The sequence below is a fragment of the Carlito syrichta genome, unplaced genomic scaffold (assembly GCF_000164805.1).
Source record: "Carlito syrichta isolate Samal-C Ts95f unplaced genomic scaffold, Tarsius_syrichta-2.0.1 Scaffold309576, whole genome shotgun sequence".
In the NCBI taxonomy this organism is placed as follows: Eukaryota; Metazoa; Chordata; class Mammalia; order Primates; family Tarsiidae; genus Carlito; species Carlito syrichta.
In genome coordinates this window covers 24586-43039 of record NW_007253672.1, presented here as the reverse complement: position 1 = coordinate 43039, position 18454 = coordinate 24586, and the positions used below count along the sequence as shown (strand labels likewise).

Genomic DNA, 18454 nt, shown 5'->3' with positions numbered 1-18454 from the left:
CTCACTGCCCAGGCAGGTCTCAAACCTGTGGGCTCAGGCTATCCACTCGCCTCAGCCTCCGAAAGGCACAGGATTACAGGCTGAGTCACCAAGCCCGGCTCTTTTTTTTTCTGAGTAGGAGTCTCACTCTGTTGCCCAGGCTAGAGTGTACTGGCACGCTCACAGACACCACAGCCTCAACCTGTTAGGCTCAGGTGATCCTTCCGCCTCAGCCTTCCAAGTAGCTGGAACCATAAGTATGCACCACTACACCCAGCTAATTTTTTAATTTGTTGTAGAGACGAGGTCTTACCAAGTTGCCCAGGCTGGTATCAAAACCCTGAATTCAGGCAATCCTCTCGCCTTCACCTCCCAAAGTGCTGAGATTACAGTAATTTTTTTTATCTATTTGCTGATCATATGTCTTCTTTTCTGACTTACCTGTTCATGTCCCTTGTCCATTTTCTAATTTGTAGGAGATGTTTCAAAAAAATTAATAATCTTTTATTTATTATAAGAGACACAGATATAATTAACTAACTAAAAATAGCCTAGTTTGTCCCTAGATTTACAAAGACACTGAGTATGTAGTAAAATGAGCTCAAGACCATCAGGGCTGTAGTTGGAACGGACAAAGGAGGAAAAGGAACTCTGTTTTCTACTCAGTTTTAAAAAAACACTAGCTAACTTAGAGAAAATGATATACTATGCTTAAAAGCTGTAGACTCAGTAATAAAGATAATACTGTTCATTCTGATCCTAGAGTATATAACATTATGGTCAATAAGACTATTTTTCAGACAACTTGGCTTCCTCATCATGGACCAATAATCATGGCACATGCTACCAACATACCACTACTGCCCATAAAACTGCATGTGTGTAGCAAGACTTATCCTGTCAGCTAGCATGGAGTTTGTTCAAAACAAACCAATTGTTTCAAAGATGTGCAAACATCAATCAGAACTGCTTAGGCTTCTGTTACAGAGAGAGTCACGTTACCATGTAGATGGGACTTGAACCACAATTCTGGAGCCTTCTAAACTGATCTGGGGGGCATAGGCTTCTTTATTTTCAATCTGTGCTGTGTCGACCACCACCTAAGGCAGAAAAAATAACAACCAGCTTTCAGAAAGGAAAATAAATCACAAACAAATCCAATACATAAGCCTATCAATGCTGAGTGATTCTGGCAAGAACTATTCCCCTGGCAGTGCAATTGTGCCAAGGCCACTTGGGGCCCCAGGAAGACAATAGCAAGTAATAAAGATGACTGAATATAATAAAACTTCAATAAACAGATACCAAACTCTGGGTGTGGGATTTACTAACTTTCCAAGCACCACTAGCACTTTTTCCAAACTAGAAGAATTTCAAAGATAGTCATAAAATATTTTAAAGCCAAATCTGTGATATTTCAGAATAGGTAAAGCCATACAGAGTTGCTTATCGTGATTCTAAATTCAGCCTCTAATGGAACTGGTTTCCATTGTTGTAAACAGAGTTCCCACAGCTGGTCTGCAATGACCTTCAGAAAAGACTTCCTGTCCAAGGAACAGCCATTGTTGAACCAGACAGGTGTTTCCTCTCTCCTCCCATCCCCAGAACCATAATCTAAAGGTTCTTTGTCAGTCACACACAAAGTTGCCCTGCAATCAAAGTGTACACAACTAAGACCTTTCTGCTCTCTGAATAACATAATTTTTTTTTAACCTACAATGTTTTCTTAAAGCAGCCTATGTGGCCTTCTGCCTTATTTTGCACACTCCTTTCTGGAAAACTCTCCTGGTTTCAGCTAAATGGTCTTTGGGAATATAAGTTGATCTCCTAAAGGCCATGGGTTCTTCTACACTTCATCAGGGTATCTCTAGTTTACTACTTCTCCTGGGGATTCTTACATTAAAGAACAGATCCTAAAGGAAATATAACTCACCACTGTTGAAAGGTCCTCATTGGGCTCTCTACAAGGTAGTATCACACTTAGCTGGACCACCTGAGCCATCACCCACTTGAAACAAAAGGACAGGCAGGGCTTGGTGGCTTAGCCTGTAATCCCAGCACTTTGGGAGGCCAAGGTGAGTGGATTGCCTGAGCCCGCAGGTTTGAGACCCACCGGGCAACTTGGCAAGACCTTGTCTCTACAATAAATCAAAAAATTAGCCAGACGTGGTAGTGCGCACCTGTAGTTCCGGCTACTTGGAAGGCTGAGGCTGAAGGATCACCTGAACCCAGCAGGTCGAGGCTGCGGTGGCCGGGAGCGGCCACTGCACTCCAGTCTGGGCGACAGAGTGAGACTCCAACTCAAAAAAAGAAACAAAAGGACAGCATTCTCCCAATAACTCTTTTCATAAATAAAGAAGGAATCAGACTTTTAAAAAAGGTTCAAAACATTGTAGGCTAAAAAAAGGTTTTCTTCTACTCTAATTAGCTTGCTCCAACCACTAAAAGTAGTCATTTACTAGAAAGTGAGATCTAGTACAAGATTTTTTGGGTCAATGGTGCCAAACAAAGAGCTACATGATGATTTCAGATTTCCTGACCTCTCCCAACTTTAGCTAAAAATTGGTTTTATTTATCTGAAAAGGTGAAAAGACAAAGCCATTATTTCTGAGTTGATGATGTTATTTTATTGCTAAGAAGATAAGTATATGGCTGGGCATGGTGGCTCACGCCTATAATCCCAGCACTTTGGGAGGCCGAGGTAAGAGGATTGCCTGAGTCCATGGGTTCAAGACCAGCCTGGGCAACTTGGCGAGACCTCATCTCTACAATAAATCAAAAACATTAGAACTTAGCGAGACCTCATCTCTACAATAAATCAAAAACATTAGCTGGGCATGGTGGTTATTTGGAAGGCTGAGACAGAAGGACTGCCGAAGCCCAGCAGGTTAAGGCTAAAATGGCTGTGAACGTGAACGTGCCACTGCACTCTACTCCACTCTAGCCTGGGTGACAGAGTGAGACTCCAACTCAAAAAAAAAAAAAAAAAAAAGATAAGCAGAGAGCTCTCCGTAGTGACTGAATGGGGGTGTTACTTATATCAGTGTCACTAAGGGAGGCCTCTTAGAGGTGACTTTGGAATTGACACCAGGAAGATGAGAAGGAGTGGGCCATATGAAGATCAGAGAGAAGAGTATTTGTGAAAGGGGCACCAAGTGCAAAGGCCTGAGACACAAAGAAGCTTGGCATGTCTGAGTAACAGATATCCGACATAGCTCCAGAGTGATGGGCCAGGAAAAGAGGCCCTGTCAGAGACCATTAGTAATGTAATGGTTCCCTTAAAATGAAAAAGGCCTATAGCATTCTGTATTCATTCCCTGAAAATATATACTGTAACCCATTTTTTCAAAACAATACTTTTTTTTTTTTAAATCAGAGTCTCACTCTGTCACCCAGCTGGAGTACAGTGGCACACTCACAGCCACAGCAGTCTCGACCTGCTGGGCTTAGGTTATCTTTCCACCTCAGTCTTCCAAGTAGCTGGAACCAGCTCCCAAAGTGCTGGGATTACAGGTGTGAGCCACTGTGCCTGGCTAACAAAATACTTTTTTTTTTTGAGTTGGAGTCTCACTCTGTCACCCAGATTGGAGTGCAGTGGCTGCTCCCGGCCACGGCAGCCTCGACCTGCTGGGCTCCGGCGATCCTTCCGCCTCAGCCTTCTGAGTAGCCGGAATTACAGGTGTACGCTACCACGCCTGGCTAATTTTTTGATTTATTGTAGAGATGAGGTCTCACCTGCCCAGGCGGGTCTCGAACCCGCGGGCTCAGGCAATCCACTCACCTCAACCTCCCAAAGGCGCGGGATTACAGGCTGAGCCACCGAGCCCGGCCACAAAATACTTTTAATGTTGCTCTTCGTTCACTATTTTTTTTTTAAGAGATACAATCTTGCTTTGTTGCCCAGGCTGAAGTGTAGTGGGGCAATTATACTTCATTGTAACTTTGAACTCCTGAGCTCAAGTGATCCTTTCATCTTAGTCTCTCTAGTAGTTGGGACTATAGGCGCACATCACCATGCCCAGCTAGATTTTTTTTTTTTTTTTTTTAAGATATGGGGTCTTACTAATGTTGCCCAGGTTGGTCTTGAACTTGAACTCCTGGGGATCAAGCAATCCTCCCACCTTAACCACCCAAAGTGCTGGGATTATAGGCATGAAATACCATGTACAGACTTTTTGTAATCTTTTCTATCTGGTCTAAATTCTATAGCACTGCAGAACATTTTAATGATTCAATATTCTTATACGTGTTCCCATACCACCACATCCTCACACACATAAAACGTCTCTCTCTATTCTGCATATCACATACCACATATACTCACTCACCAGTCCAGCTTGGCCAAACAGTAGCTGCACAGCAGTCTTGCAGGCACCCCGCCAGGTGGATGGGCAAACCTGGTTCAGCACTTCAGTAACAGGAAAATCATCCCTGGATGTGATTCCATTAGAGCAGCCTGCTTCCTTGATCAGCTGTAACATTGTATGCTATAGATTGATAAGAAGAGAGTTCACACCTCAAGGCAAAGCCAGGCAAGGCTCTAAGATTTGTACAAACGCTTTTACACAATTCTCAAGAGAAAAGTATTTTAAGTACACCCTCATCGTGTCATTTAAATTTCTCTAATGATTAACATCGGTCACCCTCAGAGATTTTCTCAACCTCGTAGAGTGAATGGCTAGATATGGATACACATGCATTATTATCCCTGTTAATTTTTTTTAAACAGAGACAAGGGCCTGCTCTGATGTCCAGGATGGAGTGCAGAGGCCCAGTCGTAGCTCATCATATCTAAAACACCTGGGTTAAAGCAACCCTCCTGCCTCAGCCTTCCGAGTAGCTGGGAATATAGGTACACACTTCCACACAAGGCTATTTCTTATTTTTATTTTTTGGGTTGGTGTCCCACTCTGCCGTCCAGGCTGGAATGCAGTGGCACACTCATGGCCACCGCGGCCTCGACCTGCTGGGCTCAGGCGATCCTTCCACCTCAGCCTTCCAAGTGGCTGGAACTACAGTCGGATGCCGCCATTCCTGGCTAATTTTTTAAGTTTTTTTAGAGATGAGGTCTCGCCAAGTTGCCTGGGCTGGTCTCGAACCCATGGGCTCAGGCAGTCCTCTCACCTTGGCCTCCCAAAGTGCTGGGATTATAGAAGCGAGCCGCTGCACCTAGCCTACTTTTTTATTTTTTATAGAGATGAGGTCTCACTATGTTGACCAAGCTGCTTGAACTCCTGGCCTCAAGTGATCCTTTTGTCTCGGCCTCCCAAAGCACTGGGATTACAAGCAGAGCTACTGTGCCTCAGCCCACATGCATTATAATATACACATGTGATTTCTACACTAGCACAACATACAAAATTGTTTAACAATCTACTGACACAAATTCATTGAGGAATTTTGAAATTCTGAATCTCTCCAAACACGGAAACAAAATCACCTGTTAAAAGTAAATACTAATCAAAATCTCAACTTTATTTTGAATGACCAAATAAACAGACAGGCAGGCTGTGGAAACAGAATGCATAAGCTCAGATTCCAGCTCTCCTCCTTTCTAGCTGTGTGACCTTGGGCCTCAGTTCCCCTACCTGCCACAGAAAAAGGGCAGGACCCACCTTGTAGGTGAGCAATAAACAAGACAATGCATAGATAAACACTTGGCACAATGCCTGGCACACATGGTGCTCCACAAATAGTCATTACTACTGTAATATGATGACAAGAGTTCTTATATTTTAATTCACATAAATCCACTGAGAAACATAAGTCATAAGCAATATTTTAGAGTACTTTATTTTATTTTTTGAGTTGCAGTCTCGCTCCGTCACCCAGACTGGAGTGTAGTGGTCCGCACCCAGGTACTGCAACCTCAACCTGCTGGGCTCCGGCGATCCTTCCGCCTCAGCCTTCCAAGTAGCCAGAACTATAGGCGCGTGCTACCATGCCTGGCTAATTTCTTTTTTTTTATTTATTGTAGAGACAAGGTCTCGCCAAGTTGCCCAGGTGGGTCTCGAACCCGTGGGCTCAGACAATCTACTCACCTTGGCCTCCCAAAAAGACAGGATTACAGGCTAAGCCACCGAGCCTGGACTTAGAATACTTTCAAAACCTCTATATTAATTATTTGAATACAATTATGAATTAAACTTTCTTGGTAAATGTCTCATTTTAAAAAGTCACCACCACAGGTCTGCTTTCAGATACCAGCTTCCTGAGGAAAGTCAGTCTATTGGTGTCTGTTTTTTTGTTTTGTCTTGTTTTGAAGACTAGGGGTCTCACTTTGTTGCCCAGGCTAGATTCAAATTTCTGGGCTCAAGGGATCCTCCAGTCTCAGCCTCCCAAATAGCTAGGGTTATAGCCATACACCACTGCACCCAGCTTCTGTTTTGTTTTTTAATCTACATTCTTCCTAAGCCTTTAAATTTCCTTTAAGAATTCTGTTTTCAAATTCATGCTCAGCTGCTGGAACCCCAAGGAAAGCTACCGTCTTAAGTTTCAGATTGTCGGCGGCCGACTCATTAAAGGAGACGCCCTTCAGGAAGTGCGATCCTATCTGCACAGGGACGGTAGGAAGCTCACACTGCATGGGCTGCGGGGGTGTCTGCCTCCGCCCCGTCTGCTGGGCTTCCGCCTCGCTGCAGCAGCCCTGAAAAAGTTTGGATGGAAGAAGAGAGGTGACCCACAGCTCATCTGTCAAAACACTTCATTCACACTAGGCCAGGGGTCCCCAACCCCGGGGCTACAGACCAGTACCGTAGCCTGTTAGGAACCAGGCCACACAGTAGGAGGTGAGCGATGGGTAAGCTAGAGAAGTTTCATCTATATTTACAGTCACTCCCCCTCACTCGTGTCACTGCCTGCTGTCAGATCAGCAGCAGCATTAGATTCTCAAAGGAACTGAACCTTACTGTAAACTGCACAAGCAAAGGATCTAGGTTGTCCACTCCTTATAAGAACCTCATACCTGATGGTCTAAATTAGAGCTGAGGCAGTGATGCTAGCATGGAGAGAAGCTGCAAATACAGATCAACATTAGCAGTGAAGTCTGACTGCACGGAGACCATAATAAATCAACTGCTTGCAGACTCATATCAAAACCCTGTCAGTGAGTTGATGTACTTTAAATGTACAGCTGCTTCTGGTGGTATAATTATTGTGTAATTATGAGTAACATATAATTATTTCATTACATATTTAGTATATGTAAATATATATTTATATTATATATTACAATGTAATAATAATAGAAATAAAGTGCACAATAAATGTAATGCACTTGAATCATCCCGAAACCACCCTCCTACCTGGTCTATGGAAAAACTGTCTTCCATGAAACCAGTTCCTGATGCCAAAAAGGTTGGGGACCACAGCACTAGACTATGTGAACAGCTGCCCCATAAGTCCCAAGAACTACCAGAAAGAAAGTGTACCTGCAAACTTGTTTCAATTGCCTTTGGGTTGAGGTGGAAGCCAGCTTTCATTGCATATTCACAGTGGCCTAAGCTTTCCAGAGCCATCTTATATGCCTGTAAACAAATTGTTTTTAAGAATCAAGATTATAAAGCAGACTATAAAATGAAAAAGTTCAATGCAAACAGAAAATTTAAATTTCTGTAGTTATTAAAAAACTTAAGGCCAATTACTATTTCATTACCCTTTCTAATTGGTTCAGCATCACAACTTTAACTACCTCTCTCCTTTGTTTCTATCTCTCTCTCTTTTTTTGAGTTGGAGTTTCCCTCTGTTGCCCAGGCTAAAGTGCAGTGGCATGCTCACAACCACCGCAGTCTCAACCTGCTGGATCCTTCTGCCTCAGCCTTCCAAATAGCTGGAACTACAGGCACACACCCAGCGAATTTTTCGATTTATTATAGAGATGAGATCTCACCAAGTTGCCCAGGCTGGCGTCGAACCCCTGGGCTCAAGCTATCCTCTTGCCCTAGCTTCCCAAAGTGCTGGGATTATAGCCTTGAGCCACCGCTCCCAGCTAGTTTCTACCTCTCGAATATCAGTATGTTAGTTCTGAAAATCTTACTTGCAATGCACTGTCAATTTTTATGTTCAGTTCTTTTAACTGGTGCTCAGGAATTACTGCACTTTGAGAACAAAAGAGTTGTTGAACTTCAATTCCTGCCAGGCGACCATCACAGCCTCTTTCTCTTAGTCTAGATGTTGCCTACAATATAGTGACAGAAAGGTAAAATTAAAACAACAACAGAAAAAAAAATTCCATACCTAAAATAAAATAAGAGACTACCAGACTACCTAAGCATTAGATATAAACCAGAGTTCTTGATCATTTGTATTATAAAGTGAGCAGTCTGACATTCTGAAAATCTAAATTCACCAACCTAAAGAGAAAGCAAACCTGATATAGCACTACTGTATTTTAGGAACCCTGGAAAAGACTTACCTGCTATTGGCTTATATATATATGTGTATGTGTGTGTGTGTATATATATATATTATAAAACATTCACACATTTTAAATTCCCTGCTTTGTTTAGTTTTTATTTTATTTATTATTTTTAGTTTTTGAGTCAGGGTCTCATTCTGTCGTCCAGGCTGTAGTGCAGTGGCATGATCACGGTTCACCACAGCCATGACCTCCTGGACTCAGGCAATCTTTCTCCCTCAGCCTCCTGAGTAGCTGGGACTAAAGGCATGTGCCACCACACCTGGCTAATTTATTTAGTTTTTAGAGACAGGGTCTCGCTCTGCCGTTCAGGATAGAGTACAGTGGCACAATGATAGCTTACTGCAACCTCGAACTCCTAGATTCAAGCAACCTTCCTACATCAGTCTCCCGAGTACTCAGGACTATAGGCGCAACTATGTCTAGCTAATTAAAAACATTTTTATTTTAGAGACAAGGGCTTGCTATATGCTGCCCAGGCTGGTTTCAAACTCCTAGCCTCAAGTGATCCTCCCACCTTGGCCTTTCAAAGTGCTAGGATTACAGGCATGAGTAATGCCTGGCCCCTGCTTTAAAAATACATATTACCTAGAATATTGGCACTTAGAGTTTTCAGAATTAAAAAAAGAAAGAATATACATGGTGGGGTGCTCCTATACACCAAAGTAAAAAGCCATACTGATACAGAACAGGAAAAGACATCCATGGAACTCATGAAAAACAGAGTTTTTGAAATCGCCACATGAAAATGAAATGCTTACTGTTCAGTAATTAAATGTGTTAACAAAGAGTACAGAAGGAAGGCAGAAAAACAAGAAAGCAATCTTTGTCTCATACTGATGAAATGTGAAAGATACACACATGGTCAGGACTAGAAGGAAACATCAGATAGTGTCAGATGAGTGGAGGGATTCAGGAGGCACTGCCCTTCAGATTCTGTTTTGGGGCCACAATATTTGTGAAACAACTTTTTTATTTACTTGACAAGTTAATTTTTGGTCTTCTAGGCCAGTGCAGGAGTTTTAATACTTATCAAACTTGCAAAGTAGAATAATATAACAAGCAGCCATAATGGTCCAAAGTTTTAGTTTCAAAAACTACATATAAATACCATTCCAGTCATTCCTTGAACCCTAACAGTCTCACAGCTTAAAACTGTTTGGCTCTTTCTTTTTTTCTTTTTTTTTTTGAGTCGGAGTCTCATTCTGTTGCCCAGACTGGAGTGCAGTGGCTGCTCCCAGCCACCGCAGCCTCAACCGGCTGGGCTCTGGCAATCCTTCCGCCTCAGTCTTCCAAGTAGCTGGAACTACAGGCGCGCGCTACCACGCCCAGCTGATTTTTTGATTTATTGTAGAGATGAGGTCTCGCTGCCCAGGCGGGTCTCGAACCTGTGGGCTCAGGCAATCCACTCACCTCAGCTTCTCAAAGGCGCGGGATTACAGGCTGAGCCACTGAGCCCGGCTTTTTTTTTTTCTTTCTTTTTTTTAGGTGGAGTATCACTCTGTTGCCCAGGTTGGAGTGCAGTGGCACACTCACAGTCACCGCAGCCTCAAACTGCTGGGCTCAGGTCATCCTTCCGTCTCAGCCTTCCAAGAAGCTGGAACTACAGGCATGTGCTACCATGCCCGGCTTTTTTTTTTTACTTATTGTAGAGATGAGGTTTCACCAAGTTGCCCAGGCTAGTCCCAAACCCCTGAGCTCAGACAATCCTCTCGCCTAGGCCTCCCAAAGTGCTGGGATTATAGGCTTGAGCCACTGCGCCCAGCCCTGTTTGGTTCTTTCTAAGAAAGAGTTTCAGTTAAATATTTAGCCTACAAGTTGTTATACTAGGTATCATCAGGTAAATACTAGAGCACAAAATCTAGTATATATACTAGAGGTCTTTGCCCTCCTGCAACTGATCGCCTCACAGCTGAAAAGGTAAACAAATAAAACATAAAATTTAAAGTGGAGGAAAACATATTGAGGGAAACAAACAGAGCACTAACAAGGAGCATCCTAGAAAGTAGCACTTAGGTTGAGAGTTAATGGAAGGTAGTTAATGGAACTGCACAGGTGCAAGAATGTCAGGATCAGCAGATGGAGCCTTTATAAAGGCCAAAACCCAAAAATCCCAGGTAGTAAAGAATAAGTCACATCCAATAAGTGAGGGAACTAGAACCAAATAAGTGAGGGGAAAGAGACCACAGATAAGACTGGCGATTGGCTGGGTGCAGTAGCTCACGCCTGTAATCCCAGCACTTTGGGAGACGGAGGTGAGAGGATTATCTGAACCCAGGGCTTCGAGAGCAGCCTGGGCAATATGGTGAGACCTCATCTCTACAACAAATCAAAAAAATCAGCTGGGCATGGTGACATGGGCCTGTACTTCCAGCTCCTTGGAAGGCTGAGGCGGAAGGATCGCCTGAGCCCAGCAGGTCAAGGCTGCGGTGGCTGGGAGTGTGCCACTGTACCCCAGCCAGGGTGACAGAGTGAGACTCCAACTCAAAAAGAAAAAAGACTGGTGATCAAGGCAAGACCCACACTAGGCAGAACTAAGCAGATCATGGTAAGGGGTCCACGGACCACCTAAAGCAATGAGAAGTAACATCATCCCATTTTAAAATGAAGGCCAGCAAGACAAGGAGGGGGGAAGAGCATCCACGGGAAAAGTAATGACCCCTTGAACTAAGGTAGTGATAAAGAAAATGGAAAGAAGGGGACAGATCTGGGTTAGTATTTTGGAGGTGGGACCTGCACTGTTTTCTTAAGGATTAGATTGGATGTAGACATGATGTAGACAGGTGCCACTGCATTCCAGCCTGAGCAGCAATGTGAGACTTCTATACACACACACACACACACACACAGATTCATTTGACAAAGCTAAAGGAAGAGACATTGATGTGTGTACATTTTCTATATGTTTGAATTACTTTTTTTTTTTTGAGTTGGAGTCTCACTCTGTCACCCAGGCTGGAGTGCAGTGGCACACTCCCAGCCACCACAGCCTTGACGTGGTGGCTTCCGGGGATCCTTCTGCCTCACCCTTCCATGTATGCAGAACCATAGATGCACACTACCACACCTGGCTAATTTTTGATGTATTATATACACTGGTCTCGATAAATTGCCTGGGTGGGTCTCGAACCCGTGGGCTCAGGCAATCCACTCAGCCTCCCAAAGTGCTGGGATTACAGGCTGAGCCACCGAGCCCAGCCATATGTTTGCATTACTCTGTAATCCTTTTATTTTGAGTCAGAGTCTCACTCTGCCGCCAGGCTGAAGTGCAGTGGCATAGTCACAACTACTGCAGCCTCAGCCTGCTGGGCTCAGGCAATTATTCCACCTCAGCCTTCCAAGTAGCTGGAACAATAGGCACACATCACTACACTCGGTTAATTTTTTAATTTATCGTAGAGATGAAGTCTTGCCAAGTTGTCCAGGCTGGCCTCTATCCCTGTGCTCAGGCAATCCTCTCACCTTCACTTCCCATAGTGCTGGGCTTACAGATGTGAGCCACCGCACCAAGTTTAATTATTTTTTAGAATGAATGAAAGGTGAAAAAATGGTAGACAATGACTCCAAGAAGTTGGTTTTGAAAAGAGCAGAGAAGCATGGCAGCTTTTTTCTGTTGGAAGCATGCTTGTATACTGGTGGGAACAGGCTGAGGATGAGGAAGATAAAACACATGATCCCACCACAGAAGCTGGTCCTCAGCAAGAATGGAGGCATGGTGGGGACAGGGCAAGCCTGGACAGGAAGAGAGGACACTTACCCTGCTGTGATGATGGGGAAAGAGAGGAGTGTGAAGAGGGGTGGGCAGTGGTGTTTGGGCACCTGAGGAAGAAGGGCTGCTGTCAAGTAGATTCTATTTTCTCAGTGTAGGGTGAGGTACATCACTGGTTGGACATAGAGGGGCTGTAAGGAGGGTGGAAAGACTTGGATAGACTAAAATGGGTGGAGGAAATGGTCTAGGTCAAGAGGTCAAGGGAGTACTAGAAGGCCTCCTATAAGCATGAGTGATGCCAGCAAGTGGAGCCGAGAAAACGAAACCAGGTATTAAAGCTTATGAATAAGCTGAATAGTCAGGAGGTTGGAGCCCAGCACTCAGGAGGACAAGGAGGGTTGTCAAATCAAATGCCAGGACACAGGTCTGGACCCCAAGGCTTAGCCATCTATAGTGAAGCCAACAGGTCCCATCCCTACAGACAATTCTAAATTAGCATTCCAGGGCTACAGGAGAAAGAAACTGAATGGAAATTCAAAAGTAATGACAACAAAGCAAAACAGCGTAAAACTGAAATAATAAGAAAATTAGAAACTATACAATATTAAATGTAAAAAATTAGGTTTTAAACATTTGAACAAAGGAGATTTCTAAAACATAAAATGAAATCCTTTGCCAAGCTAATTTAGGAATGATTCAAATTTAGTTATTATATATAATGAATCGATATATCATTCATTAACTATACATTATCATATACTCTGTGCTTGCCTATTGGCATAATAATACTCTGCAAAATGGGGAAATAAATCCTAGTTAAAGTCTCAACTTCAAAGGTTTATTTTTTTCTTTACTGGAAACAAGGAGTATTAAAATGCCTTCAAGAAATGTGTTATTGATTATAAGTGAAAACTTTTTGAAACTTTAAGAGCTGTTTTTTATTGGCTTTTACTGAAGTTTAAATTCTTCTGGTTGTGAGACCAGGCGCAGTGGCTCAAGCCTGTAAACCTAGCACTTTGGAAGGCCAAGGCAAGAGGACTGCCTGAGCTCAGGGGTTTGAGACCAGCCTGGGTAACTTGATGGGACCTCGTCTCTACAATAAATCAAAAAAATAGCCAGATGTGGGAGCACACACCTGTAGTTCCAGCTACTTGGAAGGCTGAGGTGGAAGGATCACCTGAACCCAGCAGGTTGAGGCTGCGGTGGCTGTGAGCATGTCACTGCATTCCAGCCTGGGCAACGGAGGCTCAAAATAAATAAATAAATTCTTCTGGTTGAGAAAAAGGAATAGAGAATGCCACACCAAAGTGACCAGAAAAACAATACCATACTAGGCTGGAATTCCACACCGGAGAGGCTCAGGGAGTATTTGCAGTCCACCACTATGGCAGGTCCCTTCCCGTCATGCGGCTGTCACCATGAAAAGAGAATCTTCATTATGATTCTCCCCCATATACACTCCCTGATTCCTGATCACCATGCCATACCATACTGTACTCACTAGGGAGCCAAGTTCTTGATCTCACTCTTGCTGATGGCTAGATTTTATAAACATATCTACTGTGCTAGGAAATAGTCAATCTTCCAAAAGATGAAAGACTTCATGAAATCCAACAAAGCAATACTGGAGAACTATCCACATGTAAAGCAACTGACAAACTAGGCAGAGTTTGACCAACTAAGAATCTTAAAGAATTAAAAAAGTTTCACAGATGCCAAGCATTTCTTTCTGTTTTTTTATTTTTATTTTTTGAGGTGGAGTCTTACTCTGTCGCCCAGGCTAGAATGCAGTGGCATACTCACGGCCACTCCAGTGTCGACCTGCTAAGCTCCAGCACTACCACACCCAGCTAATTTTTTAAAATTTATTGTAAAGATGAGGTCACGTCAAGTTGCCTGGGCTGGTCTTGAACCTGCAGGCTCAAGCAATCCACTTGCCTTGGCCTCCCAAAGTGCCATGATTACAAGCTGAGCCATCAAACCCAGCCTTTACCAAGCACTTTTTGTTTTTGAGTTGGAGTCTTACTCTGTCACCCAGGCTGGAGGGCAGTGGCACGCTCCCAGTCACCACAGCCTCAACCTGCTGGGCTCAGGTGATTCTTCTGCCTCAGCCTTCCAAGTAGCTGGAACTACAGACACACCCCACCATGCCCAGCTAATTTTTTGATTTATTGTAGAGATGAGGTCTCTCCAAGTTGCCCAGGCTGGTCTCGAACCTGCGGACTCAGGCAATCCTCTCATCTCGGCCTCCCAAAGTGCTGGGATTACAGGCTGAGCCATCGCGCCCAGCCACCAAGCACTTTTAAAGACAATGATCTGGCTATCAAAAAGGACACGAAATTCCCTGTGTTCCCCAAGCTTTCACTCTGGTGTGGCTGAGGCTTTGAAGCCTGCAATTTCATCGGTTGGCCAGACACTCCTTCTTCTCTACCTCGCTGCCTCGCTGACCACTTACCCTCCCCAGACAGCTCCACCCTCTCTTTCCTTAGGTGCCAGTCTTTTCTGCCTGGTATATCATCTTAGAAGCTTTCCTACACCACTCCCAGTCAGAGACAGGGCCCTTGCTGTCTCCTACACATCTACATCATGGCCCCCTAAACCTTGTTTCTGTAAGCCCATTATCCTAGTAGGCTGGGAGTAGAGGTTGTCATCCTAGTGTCTGGCACAGGCCTGGCACAGGCCTGGCACAAAGTGGGCATTCACAAAGACATGCACTGTTAAATGAATTAACAAGCTAATGATAACAGTTTAAAACTTGTATTTCTAAGCGAAATGGTTCTTTGGAGAACTAACAGGTGAAAGCCTTCTGGACCCTCTCCTTTGTGAACAGGGCACCAGTCTTCCCAAAGCAGGGTTACCTCAGCAGCCCCCCGCCAGGACCGTACAGCTTCCTCCAGTTCCGGTGTGTGGCCCATGCCAGATAAGCTGCCACCACTGCTGCCGTTCTTTTTCTCTGGCGCAACCTCAGCAAAGCAAGAGTGAGCCACTGGCTGGACCTTCTGTAATGCATGAGTTAAAAACTGGAAATGGACTTGCACCACTGTCAGGAAGCATCGCCCCAACACCTGTGAAAACAAGAGAGCCAGAGATTTTAAGTTTTGAGTTGTAGCTTGATTACCGCAATAAATTTTCAACTATCAACCTGAATAGAAGGCAATAATTAACGCTTAGATCTGAAGTCATACAAGGTTAAAAAGTCACCATGCTTCAGAATCATCTGCCTTTGTTTTTGTGTTTGGACTTTGGTGCCTGATGCCTATACGTCAAAACATTTCAATCAAATAGCAAGCCCCAGGGTTCAAATGGGTCTTCCAAAATTCTACCAAGTCTTCCCCAATTCTGTTTTCTACTCCCGCACCTGGACTCTGGCTCACATCAATTCTGGTTGTCTTTGAGCCCCTGCTGAACCAGAGCAATCCACTAGTCCAGTTAAGTCCACATGGTATTCAGAAGGCAAAGTAAAAAAAACACATGATTAAAAATCTGAAAGAAGATCAGTTTGAAGAGAAGACATTCCACTGAAAATGGAATCCAAATATACTGGTTATTTTAGTAATAGTGTTAACATAGTTATTAACATAGCTGAATGTCATATTTCCAATCTTAAGAAACAAAGCTGACAGACCAGTCTTTTAGGAAGTCAACAAAACACAGTGGACAATTCCATTTATCAGTACAGCAGAAATCCACTAACGTGACACACATCAGTAGTTGGTTGATTAAGAGTTCAAGGAGGATAGTCAGTAAAAAGTACTGCACATATAATACTATCTTAATATATAATATTAACATGTAACACACTATAGCAATACGTATACTAAAAACACAGTTTACCACAAGCTTCTTCAGATATGAACACACATTTATCTGGCAATCTTCTGGTATCAGCTAAAGTTGCTCTTCTTTTTTTTTGAGTCGGAGTCTCACTCTGTCGCCCAGAGTGGAGTGCAGTGGCCCATTCACGGCCACCGCATCCTCGCCCTGCTGGGCTCTGGCGATCCTTCCCCCTCAGCCTTCCAAGGAGTTGGAACTACAGGCACACGCCACCATGCCTGGCTTATTTTTTCATTTATTGCAGAGATGAGGTCTTGTCAAGTTGCCCAGGCTGGCCTCAAGCCCTTGGGCTCTGGCAATCCTTTCACCTTGGCCTCCCAAAGTGCTGGGATTATAGGTGTGAGCCACCGTGCCCGGGCTAGCTAAAGCTATTCTGACAGCTTGTATGCTGCTCCATTTCCTTTCTTGTGTAAACCACACCTACAATGTGTTTGCTATGATTTCCTATTTCTCTTTCTTTAATGTAGAGCAAGAACTTGCCACTTATACAACAATTTGAGCACAGACCTTCCAGATTAGTGACATTCTTTCCTAATCTCTTACAGTTGCTTTGCCCTCACCAAATTTGACAATAATACCAACAAAAGCCTTCTGCAGCTCTTTTATCATGTTCCAAAATACTCAAATCTTTTGTAGAAGGTACTTTATATTCCACTGGCTTACAAAGTACCTTACTTACTCACAAAAAATTTACTTTACTGAATTTGCAATTCATCTGAGTGGGAACAGACCTGAGAGGGCTCACTCACTGCCAGGCCTCAGTGCACTGCCTCGGGGAGGTAGTGAAGGTTGGGGAACTGTTTCCATTGTCTTTACAAGGAATCAAAATCCAAGCAGTATACATGCTCCAGCCCAGTCCTGTCCCGTAGAGTGGCACAAAACGGGACTGAACCTGGGACCTCTCATCTCCCAGCACTCTAGTCAGAGTCTGCTCTTTACCACACACCCTCTCAATCCCCAGGGGTCAGAGCTGTTTCCTGAAGAAACACAGGCAGGCCAGCTCCCAGAATGACACTTATTTCTTCTAATTTTTTTTTCCCGCCTGTGGAAATCACCAGTACCAAACTAAACAAGCAAACAAAAAAACAAGCAAACCTCATACCAAAGCACCCTCCTTCTGAGTGAACAACCAGAACCACAGGGTGAACCTCTACTCAAATGTCCTGGATTTCCACTCATACTTCCCTCAGGGCTCCTCCTCATCAGAGATCTGTGCTAGATAGGTTGGATGGGGGACACAAAGGTAAGCAGACCTAGGAACTCATTAGAGACAAGTGACATGAATAAACAGCATTTATTTAGTACTATAAATAAATAATAACAGCCCGTCGTAGTCAAGCACTCAACATGTACTTGATCCAAGCTAAAGATTTCACCTGGGTTATCTTATTTAGTCCCAGGAACAATCCTATAAGGTCATCCCCATTTCACAGACAATAAACTGAAGCACAGAAAGGTTATAAAACTTTGTCAAGGGGACACAAACTGGATGTGCAGCATAGTCACTTGACTCAAGTGACTATGTCCGTAGCCAGTGTGCCTCACTGACTTCTACAGACTGTAAACTGGAAACAGCTATGGGCTGACAGCACTGAGACAAGGCACATGACAGAAACTCAACTGTAACTGGTGAAGGTGGAGGATGTCCTGATGCTCCCCACACACTGCAAGCACAGGAAGGAGGAATGGAGCTGGCTCTTCAGGGAAACAAATCTCCCCACCCCCTTCCCCAGCATCTTGGCAGCTACGAGAAAGGGGGAGGAGGAGAGAAAATGAAGATGCCATGCACCATTTGCTCTGGGGTCACATTCTCACAGCTTCTGACCGATACAACTGAGTCATTCATTCTTTCAACAAATATGTATATGTGAATGCCTAATATGTACAAGGCACAAAAAGCCTGAGGAAACTACAAGAAACAGATTGAACAAGTCTCCGCTCTCACAAGGGCTACATTCCAATGGGGTCAGGTACTATTGGAAAATTAACACCAAGGGCCAAGGTGGTTTAAAAAAAAAGGGATCTCTGAGGAAATGATCAAGAAAGACCTACATTCCCCTTTCTAAATGGAAAACAACTCTGAGAAATGGTTCTGAAGGCCTAAATCAGGGTTCCCAAATCCAGAATAGGACACACTCTAACAATGACGGTTTGGGTCACACACACTCTCACTTGGTAGGATGAGGGTTGAGGAGGGTCCTCTTGCTGTGAAGTGGGAATGGGGAAAGGGGAAAACTGCTGCAGGAATAAACAGGCAGGAGATGTGAGACAACTGGCGTTGTCAGTATGTTTTCTCCATCATTTACTATATGATTGACCTTGGATGAGTCATTTAATCTAAGTTTCTTCCCTATAAATAAGGAACAATGTGAACAAGAGCTTAGCTATTGTGCACTCCCCTTCCTACCCATGATGTGTGGACCCTCAACCCGAATTATGATCGTAACAAAATATCTGAGTTAAGCCGGGCTCGGTGGCTCAGCCTGTAATCCCGCGCCTTTGGGAGGCTGAGGTGA

General features: G+C 43.9%; 1 protein-coding gene across 1 annotated transcript in view; it reads right to left on the bottom strand.

The window, feature by feature from the left end:
* Window positions 1–18454, bottom strand: part of KIAA0355 (KIAA0355 ortholog) — a 62944-nt gene that overhangs the window by 22482 nt on the left and 22008 nt on the right. Inside the window, exons 3-8 of the mRNA XM_008067408.2 lie at window positions 14963–15169; window positions 8015–8155; window positions 7410–7505; window positions 6464–6625; window positions 4308–4466; window positions 982–1079 (exon numbers count right to left, since the gene is read on the bottom strand). Of these exons, the coding sequence (XP_008065599.1) occupies window positions 982–1079; window positions 4308–4466; window positions 6464–6625; window positions 7410–7505; window positions 8015–8155; window positions 14963–15169 (863 nt within the window). The remainder of the gene's footprint in view (window positions 1–981; window positions 1080–4307; window positions 4467–6463; window positions 6626–7409; window positions 7506–8014; window positions 8156–14962; window positions 15170–18454) is intronic.